The 19,860-nt window shown below is 40.8% G+C and overlaps 1 protein-coding gene across 5 annotated transcripts in view; it reads left to right on the top strand.

Annotated features, from left to right (window-relative positions):
- Positions 1–920: 920 nt before the first annotated feature.
- Positions 921–19,860, top strand: part of Cnot6 (CCR4-NOT transcription complex subunit 6) — a 46,671-nt gene continuing 27,731 nt past the window's right edge. Inside the window, exons 1-2 of one of the 5 annotated variants that reach the window (XM_059270418.1) lie at positions 921–1,129; positions 15,465–15,578. In XM_059270418.1, the coding sequence (XP_059126401.1) occupies positions 15,467–15,578 (112 nt within the window). In that variant the 5' untranslated portion in view covers positions 921–1,129; positions 15,465–15,466. Of the gene's footprint in view, positions 1,130–13,036; positions 13,164–15,464; positions 15,579–19,860 lie in introns of those variants that run through there. The other 4 variants (XM_059270415.1, XM_059270417.1, XM_059270419.1 and 1 more) reach the window with 4 other exon arrangements.

Genomic DNA, 19,860 nt, shown 5'->3' with positions numbered 1-19,860 from the left:
GTATCGCCAGTGTATTTTGTCTGTGGGATGTTACTCTTGCCCACACACTACGACGCTGACTCAAGACAAGGTGGAGTCTGATTAATCCTTGAGCCCCCAACTACCAGTCAACTATTATTCTCTGACGTAAACATCATTAATCAGCCCATTTCTTTCCCAGCTTACCTGCCACCACAGTTTGCCCAGAATAGATAGACTGTTAGTCTTTGAATGTGGCTATGGTTCGTTACTTAAACTAGGAGCTCATCAAGAACTGTCTACTGATGAGTTTTTTTTCTGCATAGTGAGGGTAGGAACAATTCGTCGACTATTGAAGATTGAACGTTTTGTCTCTCAAGATACCGGCTAGGTCAAGAGTCTGAGAGCTTATCTGTGCTTCCAAGAGATTGACAGGCCAAGGAAAAGAAAAGTGAATGGAGAGGAGGGGGAAAAAAAATCAAGGGAAAAGTGGAGATAAAAGTGAACGAGAAAGAAAGAGAGAGCAGCTGAGAGGAGGAGGAGACAGGAGGCGTGGAGACGGCTAGGCGCAGAGAGAGCGGGAAGAGAGGCAGGGAGGGCGGGCAGGAGCGCGCCGGGCCGGCTCACTGCTCCGCGACGCGGGGGTCAGGAGCCCGGGCTTCAGGGGCGGCCCGCGAAGACCCACCCCCCCGGCTGACGCGGAATGGTCGCGCCCAGCAGTGTCAGCCAATGGGAAGGCAGGATGTTGGCGAGGCGGCGGTGAGCGGGGCGCTCGCTGGCTGGGGTGGGAGGGGGACAGCGGCCGCCGCCATGATGCTTGTTTGCTTTCAATGAAAACGAGGGGGGCGCGGAAGAGGAGGCGTCGGCGTCGGTGGCGGCGGCGTCGACGGCGCGGAGGCGAAGGCGGCGGCGAGCGCGGCGCGGAGGGCGAGGCCGGGGGCCGAGGGGGCGGCAGAGCGTAGCGGCGGCTCGTGGGGGTCCGGGCGGCCGAGGCGGGCGGCCGAGGAGCGGCGCCTGAGGAGGGGGAACAAAGAGCGGCGGCTGAGGCGGCGGCGGCGCTGCAGCAGCGGGCGGGACTGGTATGGTGGTTCCACAGGGCAGACCCCGCTGCACTCACCGGGAGGAGGCGGCGGCAGCGGCGGCGGCGGAGGAAGGCGGCGCAGCTCGAGAGGTGAGCGCGACGGCCTCAGCCAAGTCCCGCCGAGGCTCTGTGGCCTGCGCTCTCCCATCCCCCGGGGGTCGTGCCCTGGGGACCCCGAGCGCGCACGCACTCACAACTTCGTAGTTCTCGGAGTGACGTCTGTCGGTCTCCTCCTCCCCCCCCCTTGACACACGGCAGTCACGATCCCGTCGGTCCCCGGGCCGCGCCCCCGCGCGGTGTCCCGGGGCTCGGCCGGTGTGTGTGTGTGGGGAGTGTTGATTGACGGCAGTGTGGCGGCGTCCAGAGGGGCGGTGGCGTGAGCCCTAGCTTCTGGGGACACCCCCCCTTCCCCAGGTTCTGGTCATGCGCACCTGGTGTCCCGGGACTCGGGGCTAAGACCGGTGGCAACTTTGGTGAAGTGGCTGTGTGGGGTGGCGCACTGTGCGGCGTGGAACTTGGCACTCCGTGGACAAACAGCGCTGACCTTTTTCCTCCCAAAAGTATCTTAAAGTCAGTTTAAGGCAGATATTTACTGTTAGGGCGGGGCGGATTACGTGGCCAAAGAAGTAATTATCAGATGTGGAGATTATTGGACTCAGGATTTGAGTACCAATACCTCGAAGATATTTTTCCCTAGTTTGACCGAAGAGAACCTAGCCTTTTCATGTTTCAACGCCAGTGGTTATTTATTTATTTTATTTTTGGTATCATTTTTCTCCCCTCTTTGACCCTTTCTACTTTGACACGGTCTTCAGAGTCTGTTCAGAAGCAGCTGTAATCTTTGCTTTTAGCTGTTAACTGCAAATGACAACATTGTGAACGTCGTCTTGTTACTGCGTTTAAATAATCTGCTTGAATTTGAGTACAGGCAAACCTGTTTTGCAGGTAGACTGCGCGGTTATTGCTAGGGCTAAATTCTTGCCTACCTGTGTTTGGGATTTTTAACTTTGGAGAAGAGAGGGACTGAATTAAGCGAAAACCAATTTGGTGTGTAATAGCACCGTTTTCCACACTTCCCTGGAATTCTCCACCATTCCACAGCAGTTCTGTAGGTTGGTCAAAAGATCGTGAAGACATATTTCCCTTTTTGTAATTAATTGCTGCTAGTGTTTTGAATGTGATGCTTTCTAGAATAAATTTTAGAGTTAAAAATTACATGGAACTAGTGGTCGAGTCTAATTCTCTTACACTGCCCACAAGAAAACTGAACCCTAGAAAGAATAAGGTGACTGGACCAAGATAATACAGTTAAAAGTGCAAATAACAGGCTTTGTGTATTTGTGAAGACATGTTACGTGTGTTATAGTCATTAAGTATTTGTTTTTTTGGAGAATTAGGGAGGTGTTTCAGCAGTAGATATTACTTAAGGTAGATCAATTTCTCAGTAGGTGTGCGCGGTGCTTGCTAACCTGGACAAAAAGTGTGTGATTTGAGATGTCTCTTTGGAAGTCAATCCTATGTAACTTCAGATGTGTCTGGTGGCTGGGAAATTTCAGGCTTTTTTTTTTAATTGAACAGGCAGAAGTTGGTGTACAGAACTTGGGCCTGACTACAAATAAATACTACACATGCAGTTTTAACTAGTATTTTGGTTAATGTTTAGACATCCAACTGTACTCATTAACCTTAAAAAAAAAAGGTGTCAGGGGACAGGGTCTCAATATATAGTCCCTGCTAGCCTGGAACTCAGAGATCCTCCTGACTCTCCCTCTGGAGTGTTAAGATTAAAGGTGGTGGTGGTGGCGGCGGTGGCGCATGCCTTTAATACCAGCAGAGCCAGGTGGATCTCTGTGAGTTCGAGGCCAGCCTGGTCTACAGAGCGAGATCCAGGAAAGGCATTGAAACTACACAGGGAAACCCTGTCTAAAGATTAAAGATGTGAAGCACTATGACTAAGTTTTTCATATAGTGCAGCTCAGAAAGGTAATATATGTAAGATACTGGAATAAATGATTGAGGTAGCCTATAGTTGTATTCTTTGGTTTTTGTGTGGTGAGAGAGCAATATCTTCAATACATTTGCAACCCTCTCCTATGTGCAAGATCCACTGGTTAGGAAGCTCTGGCTTAAATGTTTTGTTATTTTGAGAATGTTCACATATATTCACCTAAAAATGTATACTTAAGATTTAGATTATAAGTATGCAGTATTTTATATATATATATATATATATATATATATATATATATATATATATACACTTTTGTTGTGGAGGAGAAAGTTCTGGTTTTAATTTTTTGAAACCTTTTAGCTTCTACAAAATCTTTTGTTGGTGTACATTTTTCCTTAATTGTACCTGTTACCAGGCTGTGGAGGTAGCCATGTTACAATGAAATGTGGTTAATAAACACCACTTGTAAGTTAAGTGCTGACTAAATCCAAGTATAACTGTATATGCATAGTATATGTGCATTGGAGTACAAAGGATTGCAATAGAGTTTGATATTTGAATAAGTAATTAAAGAAGAAAAGAATGGTTATTTGAGTCTAAGATGGAGGCTGATTCAGGCTGCCTAATTTTACCCTTTGGGTTTTACTTTTCTTTTGTCCATTTATATTTTTCTGATAGGTTGCACATTGAGGAATAGCATATGATGGTCCTGAGGTAGATGATAATTCAGAGGTGACCATATTCATTTTCTGCCTTCCTGTCCTGCATAGGAGTAATGGGTGTACAAAGTGCTTCAAGGAACAGAAGAATGATTAAATTTATGGAGGGTGTGGTGCCAGTTTAAAAAAAGTAACACTGACTAGAAGCTTGCCAAGTTGGAGAAGGGGATCATTCTAAACAAAGGGAACAGTGAGTGTACCAGAGGTATCAGGTTTGGGGGTAAGGCCAATGGTAAGATGTTACTGGAACAGTGGGAGTGACTTGAGAACAACTTGACAAAGGTGTGTCTAGCCTAGATTTTGAAGGACTGCTTGCTAAGCTAAAAGCTAGTTCCTTTCTCCTGTAGCAAAAGAGGGTCTGATTTTTTAAGCAAGGAACAAAGTGATTTAAAGGTAACTTGGCATCTCAGTGTGGGGAATAGAGACTGCAAGTAAAATTCAAATTATACTTGGACTAATACTGAGTGACTTTTTTGACTTGGATATGGCATTTTTTTTTCTTTGTTGTTGTTGTTGTTGTTGGTTTTTTGAGACAGAGTTTCTCTGTATAACAGTTTTGGTGCCTCCCTTTGTAGACCAGGCTGGCCTCAAACTCACAAAGATCTGCCTGGCTCTGCCTCCCAAGTGCTGGGATTAGAGGCGTGCACCACCATTGCTGGCTGAATATGGTATTTGTGTGGCTCCTTTTGTAATGGGCTTGAAGACTGCCCAATTGCTCTATAATAAAGGGCCATATAAAATCATAATGTCAGTGTTTTGGAAGATGTTAAAAGCAGTCAAAACAGTGAAAGCCCTAAAATGGTACACAGGAAACTTCAGGTTTGTGAACTTTGCTTCTTAGAGGTTTAGGCAGGCTGGAGAACTTAAATGGAACACTTAATCCTTTGCTCAACTAGAAATCAAAGCAGTTAGGCTGTCTAGAAATATTATGATGGTTTGTTAGGATATAGTAAGTATTTTGTGAAATTTTGGGAGAAAGACAAGAATTTTTCCTTAAAATTTCTGGAAGTAGAATATTGAGACTGTGAAGCCACAGAGCTCTTTATTTTTATTACTTTTTAATTTTTCCTTTTGGGTTTTTGAGACAGGGTTTTTCTGTGTATTCTTGGCTGTCCTAGCACTTGCTCTGTAAACTAGGCTGGCCTCAAAGATCCACCTGCCTCTGCCTCCTGAGAGCTGGGATTTAAGGCATGCGCCACCACCACCTGGTTATAGAACTCTTAATAAAGCTGATATTACAGGTTTTGTATGGAAATCACAGGACTTGGGAGGAAGTGGAATCCTAGTATAACACCCAAAACATTAAAAAGAACAGGAACTTGTTAAGTATGCTGTAGGAATGATAGAATAAAAGGTTATTGAATCTACTTTTAAACTAAACAGCAACTATTAATCTTAAATACATTGGTATGAATTTTTGTATATTGTTACAAATTTAAGGTTATTTTTGTTATACTGTCTGTATGTTTATACTCTTGTTTAAGGTATACAGCTCATTTAAAAATGTATAGTTCTAGTCCTTAAAAGCTTTATTACAAACTATTTAGGATAATTAAGAAATACAGGTTAGTAGTTAGTTATCTATACTAATAATCAAACTTGCAGTCATGTTAGGTATGTTTTCAAGGTCAAACATATTTTTAGATAGATGGTTTTCAAACACTTTTAAAGACTTACCAAATATGGCATTTAAGATGTTTTAATAACATAAGGCATTTCATGACAGTGAGACACATCTGCTCCTGACCGCACCAATCTACTTCAAAAAAGGATGATGGGCATTGAAAACCTCCATATGGAGTTTGCTTTCATTTGTGGCAAAGTTAGCCACTGGGCAAAGAAACTGCCCTTGCCTTGACTACTGAGAGTATGCTGTCCAAACTGGACCAGCAGGACACGAAGACAACTGCCAAACTTTGCCAAGACAACGTGAGACAGTCCTTCAGAATTCCTGCTTCATAGAAGAGTCTGTCAGATAGTTTAGGCCTGTAGGCCAAAGATGGGTGCCCCAACATTGCAGAGGACCCCTGGGGTCACTGTCCAGGCAGCCAAATGTTTTTGTTGTTTCTTAGTTTTGGAAGTTGCTTGCTCTGACTTCCTGTTTACTCCGGTAATGTTATATCCTTCTTGGATCTTTGATGAGGCTGAAGACTAGATAGTTATAGTTACAGTTTTCCTTAGTCATAATGGAAAGTAAGTTAGGTACAAAATTTTGGACTCATCGAGAGAGGATAGATAATGGAGTAGTTGAATTTGTGAAATACAAATGGACTGAACATTGTGAATGTAATTCTTACCTGATAATTGTTCTTATTGTATATAGTTTTACTGTGTTAGAGTTAAAACCTTTCCTTTTTATTTATTCAGAAATGAGGAACTGTTGCAAAATATTTTTTTATACTGTGAAGATGTGTCACTGTGATTGGTTTAATAAAAAGCTAAGTGGTCAATAGCTAGGCAGGAGAGAATAGGCAGGACTTCTAGGCAGAGAGAACGCCATCTAGGCACACAAGCGATGCCAGGAAGACAGTGAAGAAGTTGGACATGCAGCACAGAGGAGAGGTAACCAAGCCACGTGGCAGAACATAGATTAAGAAAAACAGCCGGGCGATGGTGGCGCACTCCTTTAATCCCAGCACTCGGGAGGCAGAGCCAGGCGGATCTCTGTGAGTTCGAGGCCAGCCTGGGCTACCAAGTGAGTTCCAGGAGAGGCACAAAGCTACACAGAGAAACCCTGTCTCGAAAAACCAAAAAAAAAAAAAAAAAAAAAAAAAGAAAGAAAGAAAAAAAAAAAGAAAAAAGAAAAACAGGTTAATTTAAGTCATAAGAGCCAGTTGGGAAAAAGCCTAAACTAAGGTCAAGCTTTCATAATTAACAATGTCTCCATGTTGTTGTTTGTGGGCTGGCAGCCCAAAGGAAAGTCCAACTATAATGGTAGCATTTTTTTTTCATGTTAAATGGTTAAGTAGATAAATATTACAATAATTGTGGTATTCAAAAACCACCTGGTTTCTTTTGTGTGGCTGGACATCCACAGGGTTGCTCTTTGTAAATTACTCTGAATTGCTAGGAGAGTTACCTAAAGCCTGGAAAGCTGTGACACCAGAATTGAATGGGTGTGATCCACAGCACAGGAGGAGCTGACTTGCTGGTTAATGTTCCTGTGTGTTATCTTGTATATTTTTGTACAGCTCAGTTTTTTTTTTAATTTTTTTTAAAATTTTTATTTTGCAATACAATTCAGTTCTACATATCAGCCACGGATTCCCTTGTTCTCCCCTCTCTCGCCTGTGTACAGCTCAGTTTTACCTGGGACAGTTTTCTGTCTTCATCTAGTGTTTTTTTCCCCCACAGGTAAAATAGCACATAAACAAGTGACAAATTTGCAGTGTACTCAGATTGTTCAGTACTAAGTCAGTCATGTTGGAGCAAATTCACATTTTTCAAAACAAGTGTTATGTTATATAGAACTGCTTATACTTGAATACAGTATTTGAAAATAATATTATTCAATTCAAAGTGCGTTTGCAGTGGTGCAGAGATAAATAAACGTGAGGTTCTGTGGTAATTAGAAATATATAAAGCATTTTGTGTGTCCTTAGGAAGAATCTAATTTTGCCTGAGAACTTTGAAGGAGTTACTTAAGTGATCTTTGAGCTGCAGTTAGGAGGTGAATAAGGATTGTCAGGCCGAATAGAGGATTTCAGAGAAAGTAGCAGCTTGTCCACAGTCATGCACAACTTGGACTATGCAACATAGGTTGCAAGGAAGAGAGACAGGAGTAGAAGTTAGGAACAGCCTTGGCTGCCTTTCTGAGTGTTAGAACATCTTTCTGTATATGGTGGGAATCCATGGAGTTGGGGTGGAGAGATGTTACATGTGACATACTTAGGAAGCAGGTATAAAAATAGGGAGATTGGATGAAAGGGGTCAGGATACTGGGATTAGAGAGTTCATTTAGGTCTTAATGAGAAGATATGGACATCAGCATAGAGGGTAGAAAAGCTAGCATACTCTTAACAGTTTTGAAAGTATTAGAACTAGTGATAGACAAGCAGTAAGCTATGGTTCAGAAATTCTTTAACTCTACTGGAAGTGTGCAATACTGGGCAAATGTTTTATTTTAAACTCTTGTGTGTGGTTCCCTCCTGTAAAGAAAGGACAGGTTTTATCTCATGGGTTGCTATGAGAATTAAGATAATACAGATACTGCATAGTAGCTGTTTCTCATTTTCTAGATTTTCCTTTTTTATATTTGTAGAAGAGTAGTGTTGAGTATCAAGGGCTAATTGTATCAAAAGCTAATCTTTTTAAGATCTAAAAAAACTATGTCTGCCTGCCTGCCTGCCTGCCTGCCTGCCTGTATTTTTGAGACAAAGTCTCCTATGTAGAGCCAAAATTCCTTGGCTGGCCTGGAATTTACTATGTAGTCCAGGCTGCCTCTCCATGGTATTAGAGGCCTGCACTGCCACACTTGGCTTGAGGGTTGTTACCATTTCAATGCATGCAAAGTGCCTGATAGGCCTGAAAAGTAGTGAATGTGGAAAAAAAAATGGCAGGGATTCAACTCAGTTTTGCTATTATGGCTGTTGATGTTTGCTTGGTTTGACTTTTTCCTTTTTATCCCTAACTATCATAGAAGTAGCATTCTGTCTGAGTTCCCATGGACAGTAGCAAGGTTCTTTTGTCTGGTTTCACCACTTGAAGCTTAGGTACTAAGTTTTTCATATTCCTGATAAGATAGACTACAGCTTCTATTTTTTTTAAAACTACCACAGCTTTCCCCCTTGAATTCACATGAACATTGATTATGAACCAACCACTAGATGGCTGTATAAAAATATTTAAAATATAAATAAATACTCCCAGAGTGCTTACTGCAATAGGTAGGTTTAAATTAAGGTGAGGTTAGTCAATACAGCCGTATACCAAATTTTCAAGGTTGAGAATAGCTTAGAACAAGAGATAGTAAATTCCTGTATTGGGGAGGGATAATTGTCCTTTTGGAGTTAGATATCTAGTGTGGCATTTGAGTAAAGTCTAGAGACCATGTGTTATCTAGGGCATTTTGGGCAGAAGCAATAGCATGTACTACAGCACAGAGGTTTCTTAGAGAGGTTAAGTGGGCAGTGAGGTCTATGATGAGCCCAGAGGAAACAGACAGGTTATGAATATCTTATTCATTCTAATATGAACCTTGCTTTCTTTGTTCTTTCATGTAGAGCTTGCCTTCCATATCTGCAGACTCAACAAACCATGGACAGAAAATTAGAAAAAAAAACCCCTCTGTATTGAACATGTACAGATTGTTTTCTTGCCTTTATCTTGTTATTATTTTTTTAATGCTTTTTTCGAGACAGAGTTTGTCCATGTAACTGCCCTGGCTGTCCTGGAACTCACTCTGTAGACCAGGCTGGTCTCAAACTCACAGGGATCTACCTGTCTCTGCCCCTTGAGGGCTGGGATTAAAGGTGTGTGTCACTGTGCCTGGTTCTTGCCCTTATTCTTTAAATGATGTCTTGTAGCAACCATAGAACACTTACATTGTATTAGATAATTAGAAGTCATTTGGAGATGGTTTAAAGGATGGTAAGATAAGAGAGATCTTTTATATAAGGTACTTCCTGGAATTTGTGTATTCATTTAGGTTCCTGGAGCCAGTTACTCTGGAATCAGTCCCTGGCAGATGCCTTGGGACAACTGTATTTAAGACCTTGTCTCAGGTTCAGTGAGAGTCAAATAAAATGGGGGGGCAGTCACCAAAGATGATACCTAGAATGGATGAAGGTAGGAGGAGAATAGAGCAAAAAAATAAATCTGAGACTGTGCAGGTAACTCTGAGAAGAGCTGAAGAGCTTAGGAAGAATTGATGAGAAATTTATGTAAGAATTGGAGTCTGAAATACTCAGTTTTGTCTTAGAAACTTTTAGTGTCTCCAGTGCACTAAAAGTTCCACTGAGGACAGCTCCTGAATGAGGTTTCTTATCTGTAAAGTATGTGATAGAAACCTGCCTAGAAGAGAAAACAAATGCGATACTTTTTTCTCTCTTAAGGCTGGTCTCAGATTCCTGGTTCTCTTGCCTCTGCCTCTCAAGTGCTGGGAATACAGGCTTTCAGCACTACATGGGACAGTATGATGCCTTTGAGAGTCAAGGTGACTCAGGTGTAAAGTGAGAGTAAGAGTGCATAACTAAAAAAAGTTGCACAGTAAGTTAGGACTGTCATCCGAGAAATCATCTTCATTTCCTAGAGTACAACTAACACATATTAAAACAAGGTAAATGGTTTTTCTTTTTCTAAAATGTATTCTCTTATACAATATATCCTGACTGCAGTCTTCCCTCCTTCCATTCCACTCAGTTGTCTCCCCCTCCTCCCCTGGCCTCCACTGCTCCTCAGAAAAGAGCAGGCCACCCAGAGATACCAACCGAACATGGCATAATAAGATGCAATAAGACTAGACACAAACCCTCATACTAAGGTTGGATGAGACAGCCCAGGGGGAGGAAAAGGGTTCCAAGACCAGGCAAAAGAATCAGACACTCCCACTCCCAGGAGCCCCACACAAACACCAAGGTAAACAAGCACAGCATGTATGCAGAGGACCTAGTGCAGACCCATGCAGGCTGCATGGTTGCTGCTTCAGTCTTTGTGAGCCCCTATGAGCCCTCCTTGTTGATTATGTGGACTGTGTTCTCTTGGTGTCCTAGACTCTACTGACTCCTGTAATCCTTCCTCCCCCTCTTCTGCTGAGTTCCTGAGCTCCACCTAACATTTGGTCTCTATATCTGCTCCTATCAGCTGCCAGAGGAAGCCTCCTCTCTGATGATGATTGGGCTAGGAACCAATCTGGCCTTCTAGCATGGTCTGTGGACAAGATAAATAGTTTCAGGCGTGTGGTAGGCCTGATGTCCTGCCATAATTTTAATACAGAATTCCAGATTATTTCCATCTTAAAAAATAGTATTTGCCAAATTCTTGTGTTTATGTGACATTTTAAAGTGTTTTGTGTATCTTGGGAGAAACAATTCAGCAAATTAGTCTTCATTTTTACCTAAAATTTTTTATTGTACCTATGAATGAGTCATTTGTATTATTTTCCAAAAGAAATTAATTTGGGTTGTAGGAGGATTTACAGCTTCAGAGTAGTGGCTTGGTGACTTTTTTTTTTAAATTATTTATTACACAGTATTCTGCTTGCACATACGCCTGCAAGCCAGAAGAGGGCACCAGATCTCATTATAGATGGTTGTGAGCCACCATGTGGTTGCTGGGAATTGAACTCAGGACCTCTGGAAGAGCAGCCAGTGAGTGCTCTTAACCTCTGAGCCATCTCTCCAGCCTGACTTTTTTTTTTTTTTAAATAAAAAGTAGGAAGGTTTTTTTTTTTTAAATATACATTTTAATTTCCTTTATTTCTATTTTGCAGTATCACTGTTTTTTGGGCTGGGTGTGTAGTTTAGTCGTAGAGTGTAGATGTAACTGTCTTTTTAAAATAAGAAACACAGAGCCAAATGCAGAATTAAAAGCCCAAGAGGTCAGAGCAATAGCTAAGAGCTAAAAACCCTTTCTTATCCTTCACTGCCGCTGCTGTCTTTCCCCTCAGTAGAGTGGTTGCATAGCATGACAAGACCCTAGGTTCCATTCTCCATCACTGTTACACCCCACCCCCCTAAAAATCACTATTTTCCTACTTCTCCCATTGAAAGTATAGCTTAGGACTCATTTCTGTTCATCTATTTTGCAATTTGTAGACTTTTATTGGGTTTTCTTCCTACTGTAAGGTAAAAGGAATGATGAGCTATATGTAGTACATTTGGTATAGGATTATTGGAAACAGCAATATTATAGTGTAGTCTCTTATGACGCTATTAATTTCAGTATGGTCTTTGGAAAATGAATAAATCTTAAGACTGTTTGTTGTGGTGGACTTCTTTAATCCCAGCATGTGGGAGGCAGAGTCAGATGGATCTCTTGAGTTCAAGGCTAATCTGGTCTGCATAGTGATATCTAGGCCAGCTAGGGCTATATATCGAGAATCTGCCTACAAACGAATAGGGCTGGAGAGCACTTGTTCTTAAAGAGGACTAGGGTTTGGTTCCCAGCACCCATATGGTGACTTACAACCACCTATAACTCCAATTTGAGGGGGTCCAGCACCTCCTTTTCTCTGCAGGTACCACACATGGATGTGGTGCACAAACACATGTGCAGGCACTTCTGTATGCACATAAATGAAAATAAATCTTCAGGAATGTTCTTTAAGGATATTCAACAGAACCCTGTTACTGTTTTGTCTAATCTTGTTTGGTGAGAGTACCCATGGTTCTGTGTTGTGGGAAAACAGTTTGTGACCCACCAGTTAACCTTAGAAATAATAGCTAGAATTTGTGTGTAGAACTTAATATTTTGGAGGTGAAAGTGGGGCATATTTGAAAGATGTCAGTTTGTTTGCTGGCTCTGTCAAAAAGTACAAAGAAAAGTATTGGGACAGAAGTTGAAAAGCTAAGGTAGCTGGTGATGGTGCACACACCTTTAATCCTAGCACTTTGGAGGCAAAGGCAGGCTGATCTCTTGAGTTGGAGGACAGCCTGGTCTACAAAGTGAGTTCCGGGACCACAGGGCTACACAGAGAAGCCCTGTCTTACCACCACCACCACCACCACCACCAACAACAACAACAACAGGAAAAAAAAAAAAAAAGGTTGGGAATTCTGAATTTATTTTATAAGATGTAGAGATTTAATATTTTTTGCAGTGCAAAAGATGGAATCCATAGCTTTGTGCGTGCTAAGTAGGTACTCTACCACAGAGCTACATTCCCATTGCAACAGATCAGAAAGAGGAGTAGAGGAGATGCCATAGATCCTTAGTTTAAAGCTGACATAGGATCAGAAGTTAACTCTAGTTAAGCTTTGTCATTTTAGAGTCAGAAGTATATGGATGAAGGATGGCTGTTTAACGTAGTATAAATTAGGTAGAACTCAGCTGTAGGAAGAATGATTTAAGAGTGGTATGTAGGTCAATTGTAATCCTAAAAGTGCATATCATTTAGAAGAAATAAAGCAGTAAAAATAAAGGGCTAGAGTATGATTGCATTGCTGTTACATTTTTGTTTTTCTCTGTAGGTTAAAGCTTTCTCGTTTATTTTTCATTCCTAATACCTGACTCAGTGATTGACACAATAAAAATTCTAAGCAAGTATTTCATGAATGAATGGTTGTATAAAGAAATCTCCCTTAAGAAGGCATAGTTCATTCGTATCAAATTGTTTTTGGACTTTTGTAAAAATTTATTTCTGGGCTACAGGGAAGGAGTAAGTGTAATTGCTCTTGAGGTATCATCTGACCAAATCCTCTTGTTTTCAGTCAAGGTAAACATTCATAGTTCATCGCATTAAGTCACCTGATGCCTGTGGTTCTCTGATGTTAAGATTGCTATGATTGACAAGGAGGTGTGTAACAGTTTATTTCTCTGCTGAATATTTTTCTAGTTTATGCTCTGAAAGTAGTCTGTGGTGGTGTTACCTTAGCATTCTTTTCAGTGCTAATTGTTTTAACTTAGCTTAAATTCCTTGCCTGAATAATGTTCATTAGCAGTTATAAAATTGTTATAACTTGTACATTATAGTGTTGACTTTTAATCCTTTCATTTGTATTATTAGCTATTTTGTCTGTCTGTTTGAGGCAGGGTATTCTGTGTTGCCCTGGCTATTTAATACCTATGTGTGTTTTTCCTTCATATGTGTCTTTGCACCACTTGTGTGCCTGGTGGCCTCAGAGGCCAGAGGGGCCATTAGATTTGCTGGAACAGGAGTTAAAGAGATGATCCATCATGTGGGTGCTGGGAATTGAACCCTGGTCCTGTGGAAGAACAGACAGGGCTCTGTATCAGAGTGACTAGTTTGCATGCTGCTCTCTGCTGCTTACTCTCTCTTCTCCTGCTCCCTCCCTCTTCTCCTTGCCCGATGGTTATTGTAGTAGTAGCTCTGCTATTATTTCATCTTCTACATTATGCTTTTCTGTAGGACATGGAGCATCATGTTAATCCCTCTTGTTTTGGTATTCTTTCTTTGAGGAACTCATTTTATTGATTGTGCTTTAGTCTATTATAATTGTGATTCTTTTTTACTAAATTATTACCATGATCAGTGAAAACTTTTAGCTAGTTCTGTGTAGTGTTGACATGAAAGCCCCATTAGATTTTGCTTTTTGGCACTGAAAGATGTCCTAGATTCATGTTATATATTTCTTGTACCATATTTACAACTATCTGTCTTACAAAGAACTTTCTGTTGTTGGTAGTTTCTTTTTCTGAAGTTTCAGTTATCTGTGGTCAGTCTTACTCCAAAAATAATAAGTGAAAAATTAGAGAAATAAGCATAAATTCATAAGCTTTAGATCACAATCCATTTCAATAGCATGGTAAATACTTGTGCTTTTCCACACCCAGGACATGAACCATGCCTTTTTCCAGTATATTCGTATTGTATATACTGCCTGCCCCTTAATCATTTGGTCTGGCATATTAGGTGAACTATTATGGTACCACAGTGGCTAGTGTTCAAGTCATGCTTATTTTACTCAGTGTCCCCAAGGCACAACGGTACAGACACTAGCAGTTAGGTGGATACACTGAAGAGAATATAAGTGGCTTATCTAGAGTATAGAAGTTTTCCCATATGATAGTGGAGTACATTCTAAAATGCTCAGTGGATCCCAAAGCTTTAATAGTACCAAATCCTGTGTATATCGTATGCCTACTCCACATACACATACTTACCATAATGTTTAATTTCTTTCTTTCTTTGTTGTTGTAGGCTTTTTTTTTTTTTTTTTTTTTTTTTTTTTTGGTTTTTCGAGACAGGGTTTCTCTGTGTAGTTTTGGTTCTTGTCCTGGATCTTGCTCTGTAGACCAGGCTGGCCTCAAACTCATAGAGATCCACCTGGCCCTACCTCCTGAGTGCTAGGATTAAAGGCGTGCACCACCACCGCCCGGGTTAATTTCTAAATTAAGCATAATAGATTAATAACAGATGAACTGCAAAGCTAACAGGCATTTATTTTTCCTTAAGTTGAGAACTTTTACATTTTAAGCCAAAGAAAACAACCTTACTATATCTCTTTGCTTTCTAAATTCTGAGCATCGTTCTTGTATCTGGGGATGTTAGTAAATAAGGTACTTAAAATACAGGCACTATGATACTGTGACAGTATATTCTAAACAACTACTAAGTAACCAAAGGACAGCCAGTGTATGCAGTGTGGACATACTGCATGAAGCCATGATTCCCTGGGACCCACATGGTAGAAGGAGAGTGTGTCTTCTGCAAGTTTCCCTCTGGCCTCCACATGCATGGCACCTGTGTGTATGCACATGAGCATGTGTGTGTGCACATATACAGATAAATGTAAAAGACATTAAAAATGGAATTATGAATTCATGCAGTTTATATTGATTCAGTTGTGGTTACTCATAGGATGTTCAGATTTTCTTCTGTTTGGCCAGTGGAACCCATTTCAAGCTAACAGCTATATTTTCTTCAACTATCATATCTTTATTATCTTCCTAGATTTAATCAGCTGTATCCTGGAACTAAAAATTGCCATTTCTACTTGGAATTCCTAGTTCTTTTTGATATCAAATCCTATTTAATGATCCTAATATAGGTGTCTGCTTTTTAAAAAATAATATTTTTGTTTATTTGGTTCTTCAGTATGTACTGATTGGTTTCTTTTCTTCATTTATTTAACAGGCATGCCCAAAGAAAAATACGAGCCCCCTGACCCTCGGAGGATGTATACAATTATGTCCTCTGAGGAAGCAGCAAATGGAAAGAAATCACATTGGGCAGAGCTTGAAATAAGTGGTAAGACATGGAAGCATGAATTTATGGTATAGAGATTAAAAATATGGTAGAAAATTAGGTTTTCTAATACTAATACAAAAAAGCAACAGTTGTATTTGAATCAATTTGAATCTCATTGACTGCCTGTTACTTACTTCTACTTGTGCATGCTCTTCTTACTTCCTAAGATGTCGTAACTCTTAAGATTAGGGACTGGATTTTAGGGTTTTATTAATATGATCACTTTGTTGTCTTGGTCTGTAATAGATAAGCTTGTATGTGGAAACAGTCTTGTTAAAGTCCTAATGCTGAGACTGTATTTTCATAGAGATGATTTAGCGTAAGTTTCTTTCTCTTTTTCTTTTTTCCTTTTTTCTTTGTAGAGACAGGGTTTCTCTGTGTGGCCCTGGCTGTCCTGGAACTTGTTTTATAGGTCAGGCTGGCTTCAAACTCACAATGATCCCATCTGCCTGCCTCTGCCTCTCAAGTGCTGTGATTAAAGGCCTGTGATACCACCACCCAACTGGCATAAATTTCTTAAAGACAGTGTATTTAAAAGTTCTATAGGAAACTGGAGAGATGGCTCCGTGGTTCAGAGTACCGGCTGCTTTTCCAGAGGACCAAAGTTTGGTTGCCAGCACTCATATCAGGCTACATCCCCAGTCTGTCTGATAGTTTTTAATTATGTTTATTTAAGCATTGTAGAGTAGCTCTTCCCTCCTCTTTGTCTAGTATCTTTTTTTTTTTTTTTTTTAATTACAGTTTCCTCCTGCGAATTTGTTTTCCTTGAAGTTTATGTGTTGACAGTCAAGCACTTTGTTTTCCCAGCCTCTGTTTTTCAGATTGCAAACTCAAAATACAGCTGAGTATGTTCTTCGTTTTGGGTTTTTTCTACAGATGGACGCCTGAGTCCAGAGTGTAGATCAGACCTGAGGTTTAATTTTGGACAGGATATAAGGTGGTTTCTCATAGGTGGCATCATGCAGATGGTACAGTGCTTTTTCTTTCTTCCTTCCTTTCCTTCCTTATTTTCCTTCCTTCCTCCTCCTCCTCCTTCTTCTTTCTGGCTCTCTCGCTCTCTCGCTCTCTCGCTCTCTCGCTCTCTCGCTCTCTCGCTCTCTCGCTCTCTCGCTCTCTCGCTCTCTCGCTCTCTCGCTCTCTCGCTCTCTCGCTCTCTCGCTCTCTCGCTCTCTCGCTCTCTCGCTCTCTCGCTCTCTCGCTCTCTCGCTCTCTCGCTCTCTCGCTCTCTCGCTCTCTCGCTCTCTCGCTCTCTCGCTCTCTCGCTCTCTCGCTCTCTCGCTCTCTTTTGTTTTTTCCAGACAGAGTTTCTCTCTGTAGCTTTGGAGCCTGTCTTGGAACTCTTTGTAGACCAGGCTGGCCTCCCCAGTGCTGGAATTAAAGTCGTGCGCCACCACTGCCTGGCTACAGTACCTTTTCTTTAGGAGCAATGTAAGACCTGAAAGCTTTCCTATTGCTGTTTATTGGCCAAAGCCATTAATTCTTTGAGAATTGCAGTATGGATTCTTTTCTATAATTTTTTTCATTAGCTGAGATACATTTCTAAAAAGAGACATTTTTCCATTTACTTTTTATTGCCTGATTGCCCTAGTTAGGGTTTTTATTGCTGTGAAGAAATACCATGACCATAGCAGCTCTTATAAAGGAAAACATTTAATTGGGGCTGGCTTACTGTTCAGAGGTTTAGTCTACACTCAGGTAGACATGGTGTTGGAGAGGTAGCTAAGAGTTCTTTATCCAGATTGGCAGGCAGCAGGAAGAGAAGGAGCCACTGGGCCTGGCTTGGGCATTTGAAACCCTAAAGCTGACCCCCAGTGACATACTTCCTCCAACAAGGCCACACCTCCTAAATGCCCCTCCCTAAACATTCAAGTATGAGTCTTTGGGGGTCATTCTCATTCAAACCACCACACTGATACACACATTGTATAGGAAAGAAAAACTGTGTGTCTTTATGTAAGAATATATGCCAAAGGTTGATACCAGGTGTCTGCCTCAGTTGTTCTCCACCTTATTTTTTTTGAGGCTTGGAAAAACTTTCCCAGCAAAACTGAATGAAGTCTCAAGTTCCTGTAACCCTGCTTGCAACAGGCTTCTCCCATTGTTAATATCTTATATCAGAATATCTCAGGTTCTTCCATGTTTTGGTATTTTTGCATATTGCTACTCCAAACATCTGCCTGTAGGTTTTGCTAAGGACCAAGGAAGCATGGTTGTTGCTCATATGCTAAGAGTATACTTTTATGAGAGACTGCTCAAATGTTTTCTGAAGTGCTGTGCACTGTGTTTCCACCAGAGTGAACAAGAATTTCTATTTTACAGCCTCTTTAGGATTTAGTGTCCTCAGGGCTTTGAGTTTTGCCATTGTGATGGTATATGGTGGTTATCTCCTTTTAAATTCGCAGTTTCTTTTTTTTTTTTTTGGTTTTTCGAGGCAGGGTTTCTCTGTGTAGCTTTGCGCCTCTCCTGGAACTCACTTGGTAGCCCAGGCTGGCCTCGAACTCACAGAGATCTGCCTGGCTCTGCCTCCTGAGTGCTGGGATTAAAGGCGTGCACCACCATCGCCCTGCCAAATTCGCAGTTTCTTAAAGACATACAATGTTGAGTTTCTTTTCATATGCTTGTCATTGATATGTTTTCTTTGATAAAGTATCTGTTCAGATCTTTGACCATTTTTAATAGGTTTTTTTCTTTGTTGTTTAGCTTTTAATAGATCTCTATATATTATAAATACCAGCTCTGTTGTGGTTTAAATGTGAAATGTCCTCCTTTTAGGTTCCTGTGTTTAAATACTTTGACTTTAGTTAGGGAGTTTTGCTGGAGAAGTGGGTCATTGGGGAAGGGCCTTGAGGCTATCTATATCTAGCTTAGTTCTATTTTCTGTTCATTCTCTTTTCCTGGAAGTTGATGCTGTACTGGCTTCTTGCTTTTGCCACCATGCCTTTTCTGTCTGCTACCATGTTTTTCCTACTGTGTTGGAATGAGCCCCTAGAATAGTGGCTCTCAAGCTGTGGGTCATGACCCCTTTGACAAATCTCTGTGTTCAAAAATATTTACAATTCATAACAGTAGCAAAATTAAGTTAAAAATGAAGTAGCAACAAAAGTAGTTTTATGGTTGGGGGGGTTCACCACAACATGAGGAGCTGTATTAGAGTCGCACCACTGAGAAGATTGAGAACCACTGGGCTGGAACAATAAGCCAGAACAAATCCATTCTTCCCTTAAATTGCTTTGTCAGCAACAAGAACTAATACAAGTCTTTATTCAGATGTCTCTCTCAATCTTGTGTTTTCACTTTGGAGATTAAGTTCAGGGCCTCATGCATGTTAAGTGTGTTCTACAGAACTACATTGCCCAGATGTGCCCCCCCCTTTTAATATATTTTATATTATTTTTATTTGCATTTGTGTTCTTGCCATGGGTGTCAGGGTCCCCTGAAACTGGAGTTACAGACAGGTGTGAGCTGCCATGTGGGTTCTGGGAATTGAACTCGTGTCCTCTGGAAAAAGAGTCAGCACTCTTAACCCCTGAGCCATCTCTCCAGCTCCAGATGTGCCCTTTTATAAATAGTTTCTTCCAGTTTATGGCTTGTCTTCTCATTCTCTTGATAGTTGAGGGCAGACATTTTTTAAATTTAAATGGATTTTGTTTGGCATTACATTGAATCTGTATATTAAGTTGGGAAGAACAGACATTTTTGGCAATATTGAGTCTTCCTAGCCATGAACATGGGTTGTCTTTTCACCTACTCATTCTTACTTGATTTCTTTCTATGAAATTTCATACTTTTCCTCATTTTATATCTCTTTTTTTTAAGTGCACATGTAAATGGTAGTGTTTTTACATTGAATTCTATTTATTCATTGTTGACGTATCAAACAGACTGGCTTTAAGTCTTCCTTCATGATTTTTAAATTGTACTCATGTGTTCCAGTTCTAAGTCTCACTGTATGTTATACTGTTTCATTAGATGTCAGATAATACCTTGTTTTTGTCCACCTAGGTTTTCCAGTGTTCTTCATTTTTTATAAATGTTAATTTGTTTCTTTTGTCCTTCTGATTAAAATACTTAATAATGAAAGTCTAGTAATGGGTTTCTTTTCTTTCAGACTGGGTCATTATGTTTTACTATTTTGAAAGCTATTTTGGCTGGAGGAAGAATTCTTAGTTAATGGATTGTGTATTCTTCAGTAGGATGCTCCTTTGCCTCTTCTTGCTTAGGTTGTTTTTCTTAAATCTACAGTCATTCCTGTCATGGCTTCTGTTATGTAAGAGTTTTTGTC

Source organism: Peromyscus eremicus, chromosome 8a (genome assembly GCF_949786415.1).
Source record: "Peromyscus eremicus chromosome 8a, PerEre_H2_v1, whole genome shotgun sequence".
NCBI lineage: Eukaryota > Metazoa > Chordata > Mammalia > Rodentia > Cricetidae > Peromyscus > Peromyscus eremicus.
Note: the sequence above shows the minus strand (reverse complement) of the source record. Positions and strands in the feature narration are given on the sequence as shown.